The 20,084-nt window shown below is 40.9% G+C and overlaps 1 protein-coding gene across 3 annotated transcripts in view; it reads right to left on the bottom strand.

The window, feature by feature from the left end:
• The window catches only part of cntln (centlein, centrosomal protein), a 175,796-nt gene that overhangs the window by 70,373 nt on the left and 85,339 nt on the right, over positions 1 to 20,084 (bottom strand). For all 3 annotated transcript variants that reach the window (XM_056265144.1, XM_056265143.1, XM_056265145.1), the window contains one exon: positions 14,129 to 14,224. In XM_056265144.1, the coding sequence (XP_056121119.1) occupies positions 14,129 to 14,224 (96 nt within the window). The remainder of the gene's footprint in view (positions 1 to 14,128; positions 14,225 to 20,084) is intronic.

The raw sequence follows: 20,084 nt of genomic DNA on the forward strand, positions 1-20,084 counted from the left end.
AGCGATTGCCTACGGTGACTCTGAGGACTCGCCTGGCATCCTTCAGCGAGACTGCACTTCCACCCGCTGCAGTGCCGCGCCGTAAAAAAGCGCCGTACTCAGCGGGTCCCCGAGCCTTCTCCAGCCCGTGAAAGCTCGCCGGTTCGCCCGCCAGCTTCACTCGAGTCGCTCACTGACGGATAACGGCCGCCGCGCACCGCCGCTTCCGCCATTAATGACGACGAGATAGCTGCATCTGTAGAGGAGACCTGCTACTCTATCCTGGCGTCGGACAGTGAGGACTGGGCGAGCTCTGTGGACCTCCCCCTTCTGTCCGCGAGTCGTCAGGGAAACGGGCCAGCATCAAGACCGCGAGCCCTAAAACCGCGGCTAGCTTTCTTTACGTTATAAGAAATCTACCCCGCCCCCCCATGGGCGTGCGTCACCGGCAAAATGAGAAAAGAGTGTGTTTTACACCGAGGCCGGACTAATCTCCATTTCTCAAACATTTCTCAGCCCCTAGTTTGAGCGGCTGAAAATGTCATTATTGCAGCAATGAGCCTGTTGTATAACACGCACACCTGCAAACAAACGCCGACACACACAAAACTGTGATGATGCTCTCTTATCTGCTTGCGCTAATGTAGTTCTCCCCTGTGGCACAGTGGCGGAACCCGAAGCCTTCACGCGAGAGACCCGTGTTCGATCCCGGCTCTCGCAGCAGATAGAAATTTAGTCCCGCCGCGGCCAGACTTCCACCGAAACTTTTCGCTCGTTCAGTTCCAGAAAATGCGACTGTTCCAGTGTATTTTGCAGTAAACAAGCCGGTTCCACGGCCCGCTTGCCTGCACATAAATGCCGTTTCCACGGCGACCCAGAAAAATCATATAAGCATTGTATTTTCTGGTTTTCCGGCCACAGCCGATGGTGTTATGAGTGTAATAAAATGCCCACAGCCCAGGGTTCATTTCTACACACAAACACAGCCCGCCACGGTACAGGGCTCGCACAAATGAAATCGACGCATGTCAATTGTGCATTAAATGTAGTAAATGTGCCCACAACCCAGTGCCCACAAACACTACCACGGTTTCTGTAAAACGAAACCAACACAAGTCTTCCTAGCCTCCTAGGAAGTCGATGGTGTTTCAGTCTCGCCGCGGCCAGACTTCCACCAAATTTTTTTCGCTCGTTCAGTTCCAGAAAATGCGACTGTTCCAGTGTATTTTGCAGTAAGCAAGCCAGTGCCACGGCCCGCTATAAGCAGTGTATTTTCTGTTGTTCCGGCCACAGCCGAGGGTGTTATGAGTGTAATAAAAATGCCCACAACCCAGTGCTCATTTCTACACACAAACACAGCCTGCAAAAATGCAGGGCTCGCACAAACAAAATCGCCTCATGTTGATTGTGCACTAAATGTAGTGAATGTGCCCACGTCTCAGTGCCCACAGACACTACACACCACATGTCCCACGGGTTATGTAAAAACAAAACCAACACACATTCAGTCAGCTCAGGCCGACGGTGTTTTCAGTGCAGTAAATGTGCCCGCTGTCCCGCGCCCACATTCACTCAGACACGTTGAGCCCCACTGGGCTCGCCCCGCTCTCTCTCCCTCAGCAAACTGCTATAAGGGATTTGAGCGCGGCCAGGCTGCCCGCCGCGATCGGCGCGCCCCCCGCCTCACAAACTGTAAACACAGTGTCTGCGCTACAGCACGTCGGAGCTCCCTTGCCGTCACTATGTCACGGCCAGAGCCCAGATCTCATTCTACCCCTAGCTATTCACGCGAAAGTGTGGGCACAGCTTCCTGGAGTATCATAATGGGTGCTGAACACTGTAACCACACAGTGTCTGCGTTACAGCACGCCGGAGCTCCCTTGCCGTCACTATGTCACGGCCAGAGCCCAGATCTCATTCTACCCCTAGCTATTCACGCGAAAGTGTGGGCACAGCTTCCTGGGGTAAATCCACGGTGAAAACAGAAGTAGCACATCTACTTCGAGCCGAGATAGCGAAACTACTGAGCAAAGGTGCTATAGAACCTTTATCTCAGGCTCAGAGCGAAGGGGGCCTATACAGCAGATATTTTCTGGTACCGAAAAAAGATGGAGGTCTCAGACCCATTTTAGATCTGCGACAGCTGAACAGAGCACTTGTGAAGCGCCAGTTCAAAAAAGCTTAAAACCAGGAAAATCCTTGCGCGAGTTCGCCAAGAGGACTGGTTTATGTCAATAGATCTGAAAGACGCCTATTTCCGAATACAAATAGCGTCCCATCACAGGCGATTCTTGAGATTCGCCTTCGAGGACCAGGCATATCAATACACAGTCCTGCCGTTCGGCCTGTTCCTAGCACCCTGTACATTCACGAAGTGCATGGACGCGGCTCTCGCATCCCTGAGACTTCGGGGCATGCGAGTTTTGAACTACTTGGACGATTGGCTGATTCTAGCTCGATCACAGTCAGAGCTCATAGAACACAGGGCCACATTACTCGAACACCTCGAGAATCTGGGCCTCACAGTCAATTGGGTGAAAAGCTCGCTGTCTCCCAGTCAGAAAATTTATTTTCTGGGAACAGTGCTGGACTCGCTATCCATGACAGCACGCCTGTCACCGGAGCGCGGACTAGACATTCAGCGCGTCGCGAACTCCTTCCGCCACGGCTCTATAGTCCCGCTCAAAAGGTTTCAGAAAATACTGGGCCTGATGGCCTCAGTAGCCTCTGTACTCCAGCTGGGCCTGCTTCGCATGCGCCCACTGCAGATGTGGCTGAAAGCGCGAGTTCCGCCCCGGGCGCGATGCAGCTGGCCAGCACTGCCCCGCGGCCTGAACCACTGAGGAGAGGTATCGTTTTGTTTGGAGGACGTTCTAAGGGACTTGCCGCATCAAAACAGTGCCTATCCAGATGGATAGTTGATGCCATAGCGCTGGCTTACACCTCTAAGGGCCTGCAGTGTCCCTTGGGTGTCAGAGCGCACTCCACGAAGAGGCCACGGTCTAGCGGGATTACCCTGCAAGATATTTGTACGGCTGCGGGCTGGGCCTCGCCGTCTACATTTATAAAATACTATAACCTGGAGGTCCCTGCCTTACAAGCTAAGCTTTTGGCGGTCTAGAATTCAGTGCGATCTGCCCCGCTGTGTCGGCCCAGATGCTGAGTTTGGCCTGCGTATCGCTCACTGACTGATACAGCAGCTCCACGAGTGTCAACACATGTATGGCCAACCCAGTTTAGGCTGAAAGTGTTTTCACCCTGACTACGTGGTATAATATCTATATGATAAGCTCCTCTGGATGCTATTTTATAAGGAATGACACTTCTAGCCCCTCTTCCTTCACTCTTTGTGAGTCTAAGGTGATTATGCACTACATGCGCCCCGGGCCTCTGCCCTTGGGACTTTGGTGTTGGATCCCTGTATGCACGGCGTGTTACACTGTGTTCCCCATAGCGTAAGATATTACGCAGTGCGAGAGATACTCTCGTAATAGAACGTACTCGGTTACTAACGTAACCTCTGTTCTCTCTAGAGAGGGAACGAGTACTGCGTATCTTGCCGTGCTTACAATACGCTCTGGTTCGCTTCGGCGATGAAAACCAGTGTACCAGCCTTATCGAGCTATGTTTATAGGGCGAGACCACGCCCTTTCTGGCGGGACGTGACGAAATGGGCGCGAAGTGCCCCCATTGGTCATTACGTCACGCAGAGTCTCTCTCGATAGGCTGCTGCATTTGCCGCAAGAGCAGCCAATAGGCGCGCGAGCTATCTCGCCTATGGTATGCTTGCTGCTGCAAAGCGTTTTACATTAATAAAAAATTAAGGATAATTTTGGGCTTCAATATCTCGTGGAAAAGAGGTTTTCCCCATAGCGTAAGATATTACGCAGTACTCGTTCCCTCTCTAGAGAGAACAGAGGTTACGTTAGTAACCGAGTACGTTTTACTCTAGAAAATCACTGTAAGAGCTAAATGAACACAGTATAAGAAGTGCCCATTAAAGTCTTATCCATAAACTCTCTCTCCCCCTTTCATTATCATCAACATACACAAATTACACAGCGAACTACACAAAAACACTCGTTACAACTAACAGAAAACAAATATATACAAACCTTTTCAGGGGGTGCTTAATAAACTGGTAAATTTTATATCCGTAAATGACTCCGATGAACTGTAATAAAGCGCACGCTTTCCTTTCCATTACTGCCGTGACCAGTAACGTTAGGACAAGCGCTCCGGAGACTGTAAGCTGGATCATGAACAGTTGGTACGGATCCATCCTCGAATAACAACGGGAGTAAATAAAGACTGCTATGTTCATTCTAACATCTTACAACAAAATACCTCAATCGCTTAGGAGACATTCTTGTCTACACCTGCTCCGGCACTGAAACAATGGCGGACTGTGTACAGCTCACTCAGGGCAGGTCTATGTTTATACGGCAGTGTCAGTCAACAGTCGTGGGAGGGGCCTGTGCAAATCTGCATCAGTTTGCCCCGAATCTGAGAACGGGTTGTTCTGAGACAATGCTTATGATTTATGGGGATTAAAAAAAAAGCACTGGGTGGATTTTTATGATTATAGGGTGGTTGTGTACACACACTGCCAACACGCATTTATTTTCAAACACCATGTAAAAGTGTATTTTGCATAATAGGTGCCCTTTAAAGTTATATATATATATATATATATATATATATATATAACTAGTATATATATATATATATATATATATATACTAATATATATATACAAGTATATACACTCACCGGCCACTTTATTAGGTACACCTGTCCAACTGCTCGTTAACACTTAATTTCTAAGCAGCCAATCACATGGCGGCAACTCAGTGCATTTAGGCATGTAGACATGGTCAAGACAATCTCCTGCAGTTCAAACCGAGCATCAGTATGGGGAAGAAAGGTGATTTGAGTGACTTTGAACGTGGCATGATTGTTGGTGCCAGAAGGGCTGGTCTGAGTATTTCAGAAACTGCTAATCTACTGGGATTTTCACGCACAACCATCTCTAGGGTTTACAGAGAATGGTCCGAAAAAGAAAAAACATCCAGTGAGCGGCAGTTCTGTGGGCGGAAATGCCTTGTTGATGCTAGAGGTCAGAGGAGAATGGCCAGACTGGTTCGAGCTGATAGAAGGGCAACAGTGACTGAAATAACCACTCGTTACAACCGAGGTATGCAGCAAAGCATTTGTGAAGCCACAACACGCACAACCTTGAGGCGGATGGGCTACAACAGCAGAAGACTCCACCGGGTACCACTCATCTCCACTACAAATAGGAAAAAGAGGCTACAATTTGCAAGAGCTCACCAAAATTGAACAGTTGAAGACTGGAAAAATGTTGCCTGGTCTGATGAGTCTCGATTTCTGTTGAGACATTCAGATGTTAGAGTCAGAATTTGGCGTAAACAGAATGAGAACATGGAACCATCATGCCTTGTTACCACTGTGCAGGCTGGTGGTGGTGGTGTAATGGTGTGGGGGATGTTTTCCTGGCACACTTTAGGCCCCTTAGTGCCAATTGGGCATCGTTTAAATGCCACGGCCTACCTGAGCATTGTTTCTGACCATGTCCATCCCTTTATGGCCACCATGTACCCATCCTCTGATGGCTACTTCCACCATGTCACAAAGCTCTAATCATTTCAAATTGGTTTCTTGAACATGACAATGAGTTCACTGTACTAAAATGGCCTCCACAGTCACCAGATCTCAACCCAATAGAGCATCTTTGGGATGTGGTGGAACGGGAGATTCGCATCATGGATGTGCAGCCGACAAATCTGCGGCAACTGTGTGATGCCATCATGTCAATATGGACCAAACTCCCTGAGGAATGCTTCCAGCACCTTGTTGAATCTATGCCACGAAGAATTGAGGCAGTTCTGAAGGCAAAAGGGGGTCCAACCCGTTACTAGCATGGGGTACCTAATAAAGTGGCCGGTGAGTGTATATATATATATATATATATATATATATATATATACATATATATATATATATATATATACTTGTTTTGCTTTTGAATTAATATGTAGATATTATGAATGACAATAAAGTAAATTTTATCTCAACTCATCTCAACTCAAGCTCAGTGCTTTATTGTCAGCCCCCCAGTGCTAAAAAATCAGGGACTGGCGCCACTTTCTGTAGAGCTTAGAGGCACCGGCGTTAGTCTGCAGCCCTGTGAACTTAAAATAAAACTGCACATTGTAATTTCTGTAAGTTAAGTTTACTTATTTCTAAGGCATCTGTCAGCAATACAGTCAAAATGGGGGAAAATGGGGGAAACTGCATTGCAGGTTGATTTAAGGTGTGCCCCTAGATTTTCTGCTTGTGCTCCTGAAATTTTCAGTAAGGGGCTACAGTGCTCCTAGTAAAAAAAAGTTAGTCTGGAGCCCTGCGTCATCAGAGAAGAGAGTTGTTGCGAGGGAGAGGGGACGTTAATGATTTTGATCAAAGATTACGAGGACACATGAATTAAAAAATTGTGCACAGATAAATCATTTAACAAACTAGTAACTTTCTGTATAAGTGATTTATTGAATCATTCACTCAATTGATGTATTTTATAATTTAAACACAGATTAATTCAAGAACGAAATAAAGCCTGTGTCCCAATTCATCTACTTACAAAAAACATAATTTTAGACCATAGTATGTGTTGAATCCATGGATTGCTTTGATCACAAGTTCACACAACTCACTCAAAATCCCTGAATTACATAACTACGGTATATTATTAGCACAACTCATTGCCACTAGTCTTAGCTTACTCTGCATTGAATGAGACGGCAATGAAAATAAACAGGCTTATTGCATTTAAGTTTAACATTTTTGTGTTTTACATCGGGGTACAAGTGAATAAAAACCACCACAATTCCTAATAAACGTATTAATGGAACATTGCATGTAAATGGGAGTAAAGAGGTTTGCTCATCATGCAAACATTTTTTTTATTTAATTAAGTCCTTACTCTGGCTAAGTTTACATATGCATGATGGGTGTCACTATCTATCTATCTATCTATCTATCTATCTATCTATCTATCTATCTATCTATCTATCTATCTATCTATCTATCTATCTATCTATCTATCTATCTATCTATCTATCTATCTATCTATCTATCTATCTATCATTAACACTCCACATAGCAACACTCTAGTAACCACCTTGAGTACCCTAGCAACTGCACAGCAACACCAGCAACTGCATAGCAAGACCCTAGCAACTAACCTGAGTACCTAAGCAACCAAACAGCAACACCCTAGCAACACCTGAGTACCTTAACAACCGTATAGCAACACCCTAGAAACAACCCCGAGGACCCTAGCAACAGCATAGCAACCACATAGAGTACCCTAGCAACCGCATAGCAACAACCAGCCCGAGCACCCTAACAACTGCATAGCAACACTATCTATCTACGTATCTATCTATCTATCTATCTAGCTACTGTATCTATCTATCTATCTATCTATCTATCTATCTATCTATCTATCTATCTATCTATCTATCTATCTATCTATCTATCTATCTATCTATCTATCTATCTATCTATCTATCTATCTATCTATCTATCTATCTAGCCTATCTATCTATCTATCATTTTCTGATAGAATATATTGCCTTCTATAACTTAAAACTTTCGATTTCTTTTCGATTACTTCAAACTGAAAGCCGGAGGGCGCCCTCGCACGGAAAGTCCACAAGAGAGTCCACTTGATCCACCTTTTTCCTGTGCCCCATGATGCTTTGCATGAATTATGGGTGTAACTTCCGTTAAATTGTAAACAATCAGTGAAACTTTTGCTCTATGCATGCAATAATGTTAAAAACCAGTCACAATGAGATGACATTATTTTACTTACCGTTCAACCATCGAACATTAAAAGGATATTTAAAAGTGTATAAACATCAACAAAGTACATTGAACAGGTGGTAATACCATGGTAATATATATCTGTATTATGTAACATACATGGCCTTAATCAAAAATGTTCATTAACTTTAGCATTGCGTGATAATATTTCAAAGTGCTGTCCGTCATTTTGACAGATAATAAATTGTTTTTCCCTGCTTTAGAAACATCCAGGTAAACTCTGTTAATAGAGATTAGAAGTGAAAAAAAGAGACAATTACATTTTAAAGCATCCATTTGAAAAACCACTTGGAAAGAGATTGAGGATTTTGTGAGAAAAACGAGAGATTCTTGGTGTATTCCAGTGAATTATTAATGGAATATATCGTAAATTAAACCGAGAGAACAGACCACAAATGCAGAGTTTATGTTGTCTTTTTTTCATACTGTTTCAGCGGAATACAAAGGATAAAAAAAATAATAATAATCAGGAGTAAAAGAAAGCAGCAACTGAAAAGAGCTCTTGCCATAGATATTCTTGTGATACCATATCACATTAAAATACCAAGCGTTACATTATTCTCTCATGACGTTTGACAATAAAACATGACGAAAAAAATACAGCTCATTCAGTCAAACTGATGGATAATGATTATAGTGCAAGCTTATGTTTTGAATGGAAGATCCCCAAACTGGAAGTGTCACCCATAATTCAAAAGATGTTGTGACTGATTAAACAGGAAGAGAATAAACACACGATTGCGACAGTATATGGTTTATCCGTGTTCTTCCAGCCATCTCAGGGTTTTAATAAGACAATTTAACTTATACTGGCAGCCGTAATACTATACTATAATGCAATGCTAATCAACATAGCCTTTATCACAGTTAAGAATACTATACAATAATTTCTAACTCATTCTGTGATAAGAAGCCACATCACTTTACAGAACAATATGCTTTCAATTTAATACAAAATAATTTAATATAATATTGTAATAATTTGCTTTGGTTTCAGTACAGACACAATATATAAGCCAATTATTTTGTTTTAGTTACATGTTATATAATATCACAATTTCACACAATATAAATGGGTATTCATGCATGGATATGTAGTAGCCTTTTATATTTTTGGAAAGGGATCCCTCGCTAAGGTGGTTTTCCCCATGATCCAAAGACATGCTGCATAGGTGAAACTGAGACCATAAATTGCCTGTGGGTGTGAGTGAGTGTGTGAATGTGTGAGTGTGTGTGTGCTAACCTTGCAATGGACTGGCCATCCATCCAATGTGTTACCAAGAAACTGGGATAGGCTCCAGCATCCCCACGACCCTACATAGGACAAGTGGTTTGGAAAATAGATGGATGGATGGTCCCTTGCAAGGAGATCATTAAAATTGGGGGCCCTTAGCATGAAAAACTTTGAAAAGCACTATACTAGAGGTCATTGACATCACATGCATTACTGTCAGGCAAACTTTGCATGATTTAGATTTAGCCTAGTCTTGTTTGTGGGAAACATTTGCACTCTGTGTGAATAGGTCCACATCCATTGTAACATAAGCATGGGGACAGCATAATCTGGGGAACTGAAAAGTGTTGCCGTCAAGGATAGAGTTCCTAAAATTAGCATTCATAAAAATATAAGACATTCCACTTAAATGTTAAAATCCAGAATAATTGAGCTAAGATGCAAGCAAAGAGATATTTCAATAGCATCTACTACTAGTTTCCTATCCTAAAAATGAGCTAAAGAAGCAGCAAAACATTCAATCATTGAATGGTGAGCTGCATATTTTAGGGCATCATTAATCAAACAAATAATTAATGGAGGGGGCAAAAGTTGTGCTAGTCTTCAAAACCGACATCAAGCATTCTGACTTTATACGTTCTTCCATTTCTGTCTCTCTGTCTGGGACCCAGGGCAAAAAGACACTCATTACTCCTAATACCTTATAGCAATCAAGATGAAAAGCAAAAAACAGCGGCACAAGAAGGGTAAACTTTATTAAACTTCATTAAAGTCAAAGTCGGGGATCATGTCTGTAATGGTCACACTCAGTGGAGGGCGAGCAGCGTAAATCATCTCAAAGGCTTTTTTCCAGCTTAATGGCTGGGTAATTTATACTTTGATGTCGTTTGAGTGTAGCTATCACTGTCTAAGGGCTGTTTATTCTGTTTATGAGGCCTAAATAATTCCTGGCTCTTTTTACCCATAAACCCTAAGCAACAATTAACAAGTGCGGACAACCCGAGTAGAGGCAGATGCATAATGAGGAAGAAAGAGCAGATGAAAAAAAAAAGCCCTAAGAGCGGGGGGAAGAGATTACAAATGGGCACAGTACAAATGATACCAAAGCAAATCCAGTCATGTTTCGCTACCAAACAAGATATTTTAATCTCAAAGCATCCAACACTCAGCTTTAGTTGCCCAAGCAATTGACTGAATTGCTCAATTGATATTGAATGTTCTCTCCAGAGAGCTATCCAGATCTGTTCCTGACAATGGGTGTGAGTCGGCTGTGCAAGCGTTCCTCTGTTATTAAACACAGGCATTCATAGGTCGTTCTGTTTCCCTGCTGATTTTAATATGCTATTAGCAGTCGGCACATGAGTCCCTAAGGCCAAAAATCTAAATGATTATCTAAATGCACACAAAAATATACAGACATATCGAGGCAGTCTTGCACAAATACAGGTAATGTGCTAATGTAAATGCTCATTGTTTTGTTTATTAATTTATTCCAAAATACACTAACAATGCAATCAACATCTTTTTTTTTTTTAAATTAATTTGTGTATTTAAATTATTTGGGAGCAGGCTAAAAAATAAGGATTGGCTGATGGCCCAGGGCCAGCGTGAAAGATGCTCAGGACACTTTATATTTGGAATTGTCACTTGCCCGTTTGAACCAGTGCTGCATCGTAACAAAATGTTATAATTTGCACGTGTTTTGTAAGACTTGTCAATTTAAACATACAAGCAATTTTTAACCATTCAGATTCGAGCGCAAAAAGACACGAAAGAGAATATCACTAATGTTACTCAAACAACAAAAGACAAAGAGAAAATCACTCACTGATCTTGACTGAATAACGTTCGTAGCTTTAACAAGGATTAATCAATATTTAATTTATAAAGTTAAGACTATGCAGTAGAGAAGCATGGATCAGCTATAACATCCCCTGAATCTGCCACTCTCTGATTTAGATATCCGCACCCGATCGCCACATTACAGTTATTCTAATTCTCAGTGTTAAGCGTGATGATATGGTAACATATTGCACTGAAGTAGGCTGATTTTAAATGAACATTTATTTAAAGTAAAAGTTCTACTTTGGCAAAATTACATTTCCTTCATAGCCTAAACAGAGGCTTTATTCCCTTCAAACTTAAATTGTAATGCCACCTTTTCCGTCACTGCAACTTCCTGAACACACACACAAGAAATTAAATGCGTTCAGCCCAATCAAAGGCTGGATAGGCTTTATTAGTTTATTGTCATATACAGCGCTTTACAGCCATTACATATCACTTGATTCGTCCTGGTTAACTATTTCACTGAAACGCTCCCAAACAATATTTTCCCTTCCCTTCCCTTCCCTTCCTTTTGTTTTGTTTTTAATTCTCATTTTTGAAATTTCTGGCTGATCTGTTTTGCCTCAATGAGTCTGCAAATTAGTGCCTGACACAAAATTAAGCTTTGAAACACATTGATATCAACATCATGTTGAAAAAATAATCTTATCGGAATCATTTTTGTTACGCTTATGTATATTTTTAGTTAAAGCTGTTAAGTTATTGAGCAATTTCTCATGTAGGATTTTTTTCCTTTGTGTTTTATATAATGAACTAAAGGAAACCTTAAAATTATATATGTAGATTTTTGTTCCTCAAAATGTTGGTAAGTACACCACTGTAAGTGTATATATTTATATACATACAGTAAAGAGCCTACATATACATAGGCTACATCAAAGAATATGATTCTTTTGTATAATCCAATCATAGTCAATTATGCCAGGAATGCCCGCTTTAGCTGTGTAAGCTGCATAAGTAAGCTCACAGTTGAACAGTGAATGAAGTAAAACTTAATCATTTTGCTAATTTAAAAAACTCACCCAAACTTATCTTATACATATGCGATTAATTAAACATACACAACATAAACGTAATATTACAACTTGATTCTGAACAATATGACATAAATGACGAAGTGAACAAACTAAAGAACGATTTATTCACATTGTGAATCTACACTCTTTCTGTAGCAGTGCACTAAAACGGTATAAGTATAAATAAAAACAGACAATGAATAACTAATTAACATTGCACTTTTCCATCATCTGTTATTTTTGATCACTAAAATTACATGCCATTATAGTCAGACTAAAAGTGAATGAATATTGATTAATATTATTACAATATATAACATTATTGGGTTATGCGTAAACCAAAATCTTTTCGAAAATTATATGTAACCAACATGAATACAAAGAGTATGTTAAAGAACTCATCATAAATGTTTTTAACTAAAAACAATTTTCCTTTTCTTTATCATGTCACTGACCAATATAACAAGAGGCCCAAAACAGACATTTGAACTCGTATCCGCTCGAAAGTGTGCAGAATAGACCGGAAAAAAAAGCTTGTGACTGTGAAAAGCGCTTGAAGGAAATGAGGGCAGCAAGATAAGGCAGAGGTGACTTACTGCTGCTCAGTAAGTATCCAGCAGCAGTCTCTGCCGGCAATTAAGACCGCCTAAAACTACAGGCCGCAATAAGGTAATTAACCATTAGCAGATCATCGCCATGCTTATGAGCGCAACCTTCACAAGCACAATCATCCTAATACGGTCAGTAAAACGGCAACCTGCCATCTTCTGCCAGTGCAGACCCGTTGCCACGGCCCATCCTTAATTGTCGGCCATCAACAGTAATTTAGCTTGCTGTCCCACATAACAGCTTGATAAAGAATACCAGCCTAATTACATCTTGCATGTTTCGATCCATTCAAACAATAAATAAAGCAAGGTTAAGTGCAAACGAATTGAAGTCAGGAAGAGGAAGAAACAGAGAGCGTGCAGGGGACCTGTGCTTCCACAATCACACAGTCGGTAATGTTCGTCTCGGGCAAGTGGAGATCAAAGACAGTGCTCCCTTTCCACCCCGACATTGTATGCTTTTTTTTCTCCCTAAAGCCCCCCGAAAGCACGAGTTAGGCCGGCCTAACTTTGCTCAGTGCTCGCTGGAACGGGCATGACAGGGATCATGGCTAACCCCGAAGGACAGGTGCTGCGTGGCTGGAAAGAGAGCAGCTCCCTCGTGCTCCTCGCAGGTCACTTCCAAGCAGCGCGTTAGTGCGAGCGCCGCGGCAGAAGGCCCTTAACGGGGAGTGTTGGCTGCTAGCCTGTAATTAGCTTGGACAGCTCAGGCTCAAAGAGAGAGAGGGAGGCAGCCAGGCTACATCATAATGAGCTCAGCTGGGATTAGGAGGACAGGCAGCAGGCAAGGTGGGGGCGTGAAAAGAGTGAGCCCTCCTGTAAGAGCGAGCCGGGGGTAGAGATCAAGCAGGGGAGGGCCAGGCCGCACTGGCTGGCAGGGTTAGACCCCTCAGCAAAGGATGGGCCAAATGAGGCCTGGCAAGGAAAGGGCCAAGGCGGCCTAATGAAGCGCGACACCTCCAGCAGACGAGATCAGCAGTAATTAACACACGCGCACACACTGACTGTCACCGAATGTACCCCCCAAAAAACTCCAGGGAGCAAACCTCAAGACAGGAATGTCAGTGTGTTTAGCTGCTATAAATGTCTGGAGTTGCACCAAGCATCTGCATTCAGTGTTCCGGTGTTGTTTTCAGAAAGTTATTTCCAGAAAAACCTGAAATCATTTCGTCTGCATTCATTATTATTATTATTTATTTATTTATTTATTTTTCGTCAAGGTGGTATAGAGCGTTTGACAGTCAACATCAACAACAAAAAATTCCTGGACAATTGATCAAAATATTTAACTTACTAGCTTTAGAAATACTTACAAGTGATCCAAAATTTCAGTCCTGGTTGCAATCACCGTAACGTACGGTTGTAAATGTAATAAAAAAAAATCTTTGAAATGGACAGATGTTGCCCGAAGTTATGTTTGAAATGACAATATCATTTTCCTGCAGTCAACTATGTGAATTTTCTGCAGAATCCTGCTGGGTGCTAATAAAAACTGTGATGGCTCTACAGGACCTGACAAAACGACAGACACTTACTTGTCAGACAGTAGCTTCTTGTTCTCCTCCTTATAGAACACTAGTTTGTTCCATAAATCCTTGCTGTCCTCCTGAAGTTGTGTTTTACGTTTTAACCTGAAACATGGAGAGAAAAAAACAATCAAATTTAATTACCATCGAAACACATCAGGAATAAAATAAAAACGATGCTCCAAAAACTCTTGGTTCAATCAATTTAATTTTATGTCCATAAAATTGTTATTATAGGGGCTTGTTATCTTTACATGATGCACATATATTACCAAACCCAACTCTTAAAGTTAGCCCATTATTTTGATTTATTTTCATAAAGGAACTGAATAATGTTAAGGCATGAATGTGTTTGTATTTATTAGCAGAAATGTATACAATATACTGCAAACATTACCATTCATTTTTTGCTGATTTTCTGATAACTTTGCACTGACCAACATCCACTTCAGAATATTGGAGAATTTGAGGGAAAAAAAAGTTTGGACGATGCAAATTCTCTTTTTACTAGAATGTCAGTTTGCAGTTTTATTTGTATAACTTGCTTAATTAAACATTAATTTAACCAAAATGTAAGCTGTAAAACACTGTTGAATCATTTACATTGTTACTGTCCTAATAAAAACAATATTATATAACAAAACCATTGCATAACTAAAGTGAATAACTGTACAAGGCAAATTAAGTTGTATGTGCTTAATACAGCATAAATTTGTATTAAAATTTTCAGAATGAGCACGTCTAATGTCCTGATATATTGACACTCTGATGAGGATGAACGTAACTCACTCACACACATTTAATAAGCAGGGAAAATCTCAGACTTTCAATTAAAGAAACTAAAATTATTTGCTTAAAACATTCACAATGTACTGTATGAATATACAGACTTAAAAAATATGGGCCCTATCATATACCCGAACACAATGTTTTTTGCTAGTTTCCGCCTGACGCAGTCATCATTTTCACGTCCTGCGCCACGTTGTTTAAATAGCAAATACATTTGCGCCCATTTGTGCTGGTCTGAAAACGAGGTGTGTTCAGGCGCATTGTTGGCACGTTGCTATTTTGAGGCAACTGAAATAGACTGCGCCATATTTTTTTGTTATTTAAAGAGTGCGTTAGTAATGTGCGTCTATAGGCGGGTCCACAATGCGCGTACACTCTGCTTATTACAAACACAGGTACGCGCAGCAGCACACAAACTAGCCAAATATAAAAAATAAAAAAGGATTACAATGTAAAAGATTAATAATAATAATAATTCATTACATTTATATAGCGCTTTTCTAGGCACTAAAAGCGCTTCACATGGAAGGGGGAATCTCCTCAACCACCACCAATGTGCAGCATCCACTTGGATGATGTGACAGCAGCCATAGTGCGCCAGAACGCCCACCACACATCAGCTTACTGGTGGAGTGATGAAGCCAATCAGTGTATATATATATATATATGGGGATGATTAGGAGGCCATGATGGACAGAGGCCACTGGGCAAATTTGGCCAGGATGCCGGGGTTACACCCCTACTCTTTCGAAAGACATCCTGGGATTTTTTTAATGACCACAGAGAGTCAGGACCTCGGTTTAACGTCTCATCCGAAGGACGGTGCTCTTTGATAGTATAGTGTCCCCGTCACTATACTGGGGCGTTAGGGCCCACACAGACCACAGGGTGAGCACCCCCTGCTGGCCTCACTAACACCTCTTCCAGCAGGAACCTGGTTTTCTCAGGAGGTCTCCCATCCAGGTACCAACCAGGCTCAGCCCTGCTTAGCTTCAGTGGGCAACCAGTCTTGGGCTACAGGGTGATATGGCTGTTGGCTACATTGTGTACATAAAGATATGGTGGAATTCGGCTTGTCCCGTAGATGGTCTCCTTGCGCGCTTTAACCTTACGCACGAGCAGATCTGTTTGCTCTCTGGAGATGCGTTCAGTCTTTTCGCTTGCAAATTCCGCCATGTAAATAGTAACCCGCCATAGTGCGAGTGCAACTGACTTTTAAAGGGAATGGGAAATTACACTCTGATTGGTATATCGCACGTTATGCCCAAAACATACCCTTTACTCATTAAGAGAATAGGGACAACCCTTTTAAACCATGCTCCAGGCAAGCCGACCATTTTTCCCATCATTAAACTAGCAAAAGTGGATTCGGACACGCCCTTAGTGCACTTGCGCCGTGCGCTTTAGACCATGTGCTTAGATCATTAAAATAGGGCCCAATGACTTGTTGGTTTACACATTTAAATCAGATGACTTCCCATTAATTCAATAGAATGTGTTATGACATCATGAGCAATACAGTTATTATATTATAGATCAGTGGATATTTAGAATATGTACAATATGACTATTCAAACTAAAGTCACATTGCAAAAAAAAAATATATATATACAGAATGATTTTTGCTGTTCACAGTGACAAACAAACAAACAAACAAATAAATACATGAATTAATTATCACATGAGGGGAATTTTTTTTATCAGATTTGGGTCATATTCAGCTGCAGTGTGAATGTATCTTTTGTGTCCAGACAAATCGTTAATTCAAAATGAAAACTATCAAGTTCCATTCCTTTCATTGATACTGTAATAAAAAAGGAACAACAAACGGTCTCTCTCAGTTTGCACACAACCTTTAAGTCAATATTGCACAAGCAGAACAGCTCTACAACACAAATACTATTTAAACCCTATTCCACAGACACTTTCCTCTCATCACGTCCTTGAACCTACTGTATGGCAGAGTGCCTTTGGGTTCTGTGGGAGCAGCCCTACATCATGTGAAAACATTCACCCTGAGAAGCCACTCCTCAGCTAACAGCTTAACAAGCAGTAGCCCGGAGATCTTCCGTCTTAATCCATTGTGAAATTCAGTATTAAAAGCTGTGAATGGCCTCCTGAAGGACATACTCATGAAATAGACCTTAGAGAAAGACATCTTCATTCCCCTCAAGCCTCCTTCACCTCTATCTCGCTTCATTATACAGCGACCGAGTAAACTGCAAGAACTTTTCCGAAAAGGCAGCAGCTAATTTCTTTGATTCAGCGAATCTGTTTATGAGTGCAACTTTGATCAGCGTGCGGATGTTTTAATAAGTTTTAATTTTATTTACGCATCCCAACGCACCCGGTCTGATTTACAATCTTGAAAATCGCTTCTGGAGAAAGAGGGGGTATGTTTTTATGTTTTGCTAATAGTGATAGCGCTAATCATGAGTGACGTCGTGGGTTACACAGGGCTGCTGCATTCTAATGAGATGTTAGTCTACAGCCAAGCACCGAGACTCCTGCTGGGGCCAGCTCTCGCTTGTACTAATACATGTGTAATAAGGCTAACTCCTACAATATATTTGGATTGATGCACACCTGACCATCAGAAATGGTTCTTCGGCCAGAAGATGTGGCTTAGGCTAGCGGTTAGCTAAACGATTTTCTACTGCTTTTCAGGCATTCGGCTAATTTGCATAACTGTTCAAAACAAGTTTGTTCAGCAGGTACCCTGCTTACTCAACTCCCTGAGGAGTGAATGGCACAACAGCTCTGTACGGAATATGAACGTTCCCGTAACAAGACTGGAAAGCTTAATAAAACAAGAGCTCTTTGGAAAAGTGAGTGTTTTTTTCCCCTTTTCAAAACTAAGAGGAAGGAGATTATCAGAGACTCTTTCTCTTTTGTGCCTCTGTTACAATCTAACACACACACACAGTTGAGGTGGGTAAATTCACACTCCTTTCACACGGGATCACGTTGCACTGCTGTTTTCTTTAATTAACCCAAAGAGAGCACAGCTGACAAGGTCAACACTTGCATCCCATGTGGATACTCAACATACGCTTCTATTATATATGTTTAAAAAGCTTGTGAAAATAAAAAGGGGGAAAATGTTAAGGGGGTTGGGGAAATTGTCATGACATTTTGCTGCTTCTAGGGGTTTAGGTTAAAACCAAAGACTCAAAGGAGGGAATCAAAACCTTTTCTTTCAATCTTTACCGCCGCTTTTTTCTTCCTCTCTATTCTGCCGATATATACAATCACCTTGGCCTTTTCAGGATGAAGTACTTCTGCACCCCTCTTGCTTTGAGCCAAAGCCTGTGCTGCATTTCACAGAGATTAGAGCAAGAGTGGGAGACAATTTTAAAAGTCAGTTAAATTATTTCTTTTTTTACGTTTGTACAAACTGAGACAACTCCCATTTTATCCTTAAACCGCAATTAGTTTTTATATATATATATATATATACAATTACAAGGACACATTTCTCAACACTTTTTTAAACTGTTCACACAGTTCTTCTTACCAACTTTCAGCTTGGCACAGCAATACATTTCATATACAAAACACAATAAAACTACCAAAAGATTTCATACATGTCTCAAATCAAGTCATCTCTTTTAAAACACTAGCAAAAGTTGTCACCCAACAGACACACTTTGTCACTCATAAAACAATGACCTACAGTAGATACTCAACCAGAATGCCTATTACCGCCGCGGCAAATCCACCGCAACAAAAATAAACCAGTCGCATTTCAAAGTTGTTTGCGAAATGACCGCCCGGTGGCGCAAAGGGACATTTAGCAAAACAGCAGCAATTGCCGCATTTTTGAAACGTAAGTGGAGCTAATGTCAATTGACCGTTCGCAAAGACCCGCCCCCCTTAGTTACTGTCGCTATGTCCGACAAGCTATGCTGCTCTCACACACACACACACCATGTTCTCATGCAGTGAAAAATACATCGCGGACTGACAACACGCCGACAGACAGGACAGACCAGGTTACTTTTGATATTAAACATATTAAACAAAGTCTCACCTTTCAAATTTGGTCATTTTTTTAAAAGAAATTTAAACAATAAATAGCGTTTTGTGGCTCTTTAATGTGTCGTGAAAGATCGCTGTAGAGCATCAGTTAAAGCTGCTCATGATCCGATCATCTCTTCCTTCTAGTTAATTTATAGCCTCAAATAAACATGAATGAACTTAAGAAGGAATGTTGTTTTAACCGCAGAAAGGCATCAGTACATTCCGTTTTTCAATTTGAAATCCTCCCATGTTAATCTACTAACTCTCCTGACTGCTTTGTCGGACAAAATGGCGGATGGCGAAGAATGATTGGTCAGATCACCTGTCAATCAAGCTCCCTGCGAAGGGTCAATTATCAGTAAGGATGAAATACTACAACTATGGTAATTTCCAAATAAGCCTACAACAAAAATGAAAAAATCAAAACAAGAGCTATTGACATTTGCTGTACAATAATGAAACAAACAAAGATTTGGTGGAGTTGAAACTGCATGTAAAAGTAATAGTTTTATTATTAATTAAAGAAAGACAATTTGGTTAATGTTATTTAAACGAACGATCATACAATTTATAGTATACCTAGTATACATGTAGTATACATATAGACTTTTATTTGTACGAACAGTGAACTATTAAATATCTCTGTTTGTAGGCTATCTGTTTATTAAAAAAACACAGCACTTGTAAAAAAACAAGAATGAGACTGATTGAATATGTAAAAATAAATAAATAAATAAACAAACGAAACAGAATGGAACAAACTTTTAGAACAAAAAAATAATACAACTTTTTTTAAATAGCCTATAGGCTACAACAGATTCAGTTAAATTTAACGAAAGCAAAACGTAATTCTGTAAAAGTACATTTTAAACAGAATATAACAAACTTTTAGAGCAGAACATTTTATGAATCAAAAAGTTAAAATAGGCCTATCTCAGTATGTATGTCAGTGAAAATAAATTAGGTGCAATGACGCTAAACTATTGAGGAATGAGACGATTGAAGAGCACTTCTCTCACTGACTGCTGAACAACAGAACTTCTGGGCATTTCTCAGTGAGAAAAGTTGTGGTCGAGTGGTAGAACTTAGGTTTCAATCATTTAGATGACACGGGTTCAATTTTATAAAATAAAATTACCATGCATTTCCATTT

This window comes from Rhinichthys klamathensis, unplaced genomic scaffold, assembly GCF_029890125.1.
Source record: "Rhinichthys klamathensis goyatoka isolate OS25496 unplaced genomic scaffold, OSU_Roscu_1.1 h1tg000229l_1, whole genome shotgun sequence".
Classification (NCBI taxonomy): Eukaryota; Metazoa; Chordata; class Actinopteri; order Cypriniformes; family Leuciscidae; genus Rhinichthys; species Rhinichthys klamathensis.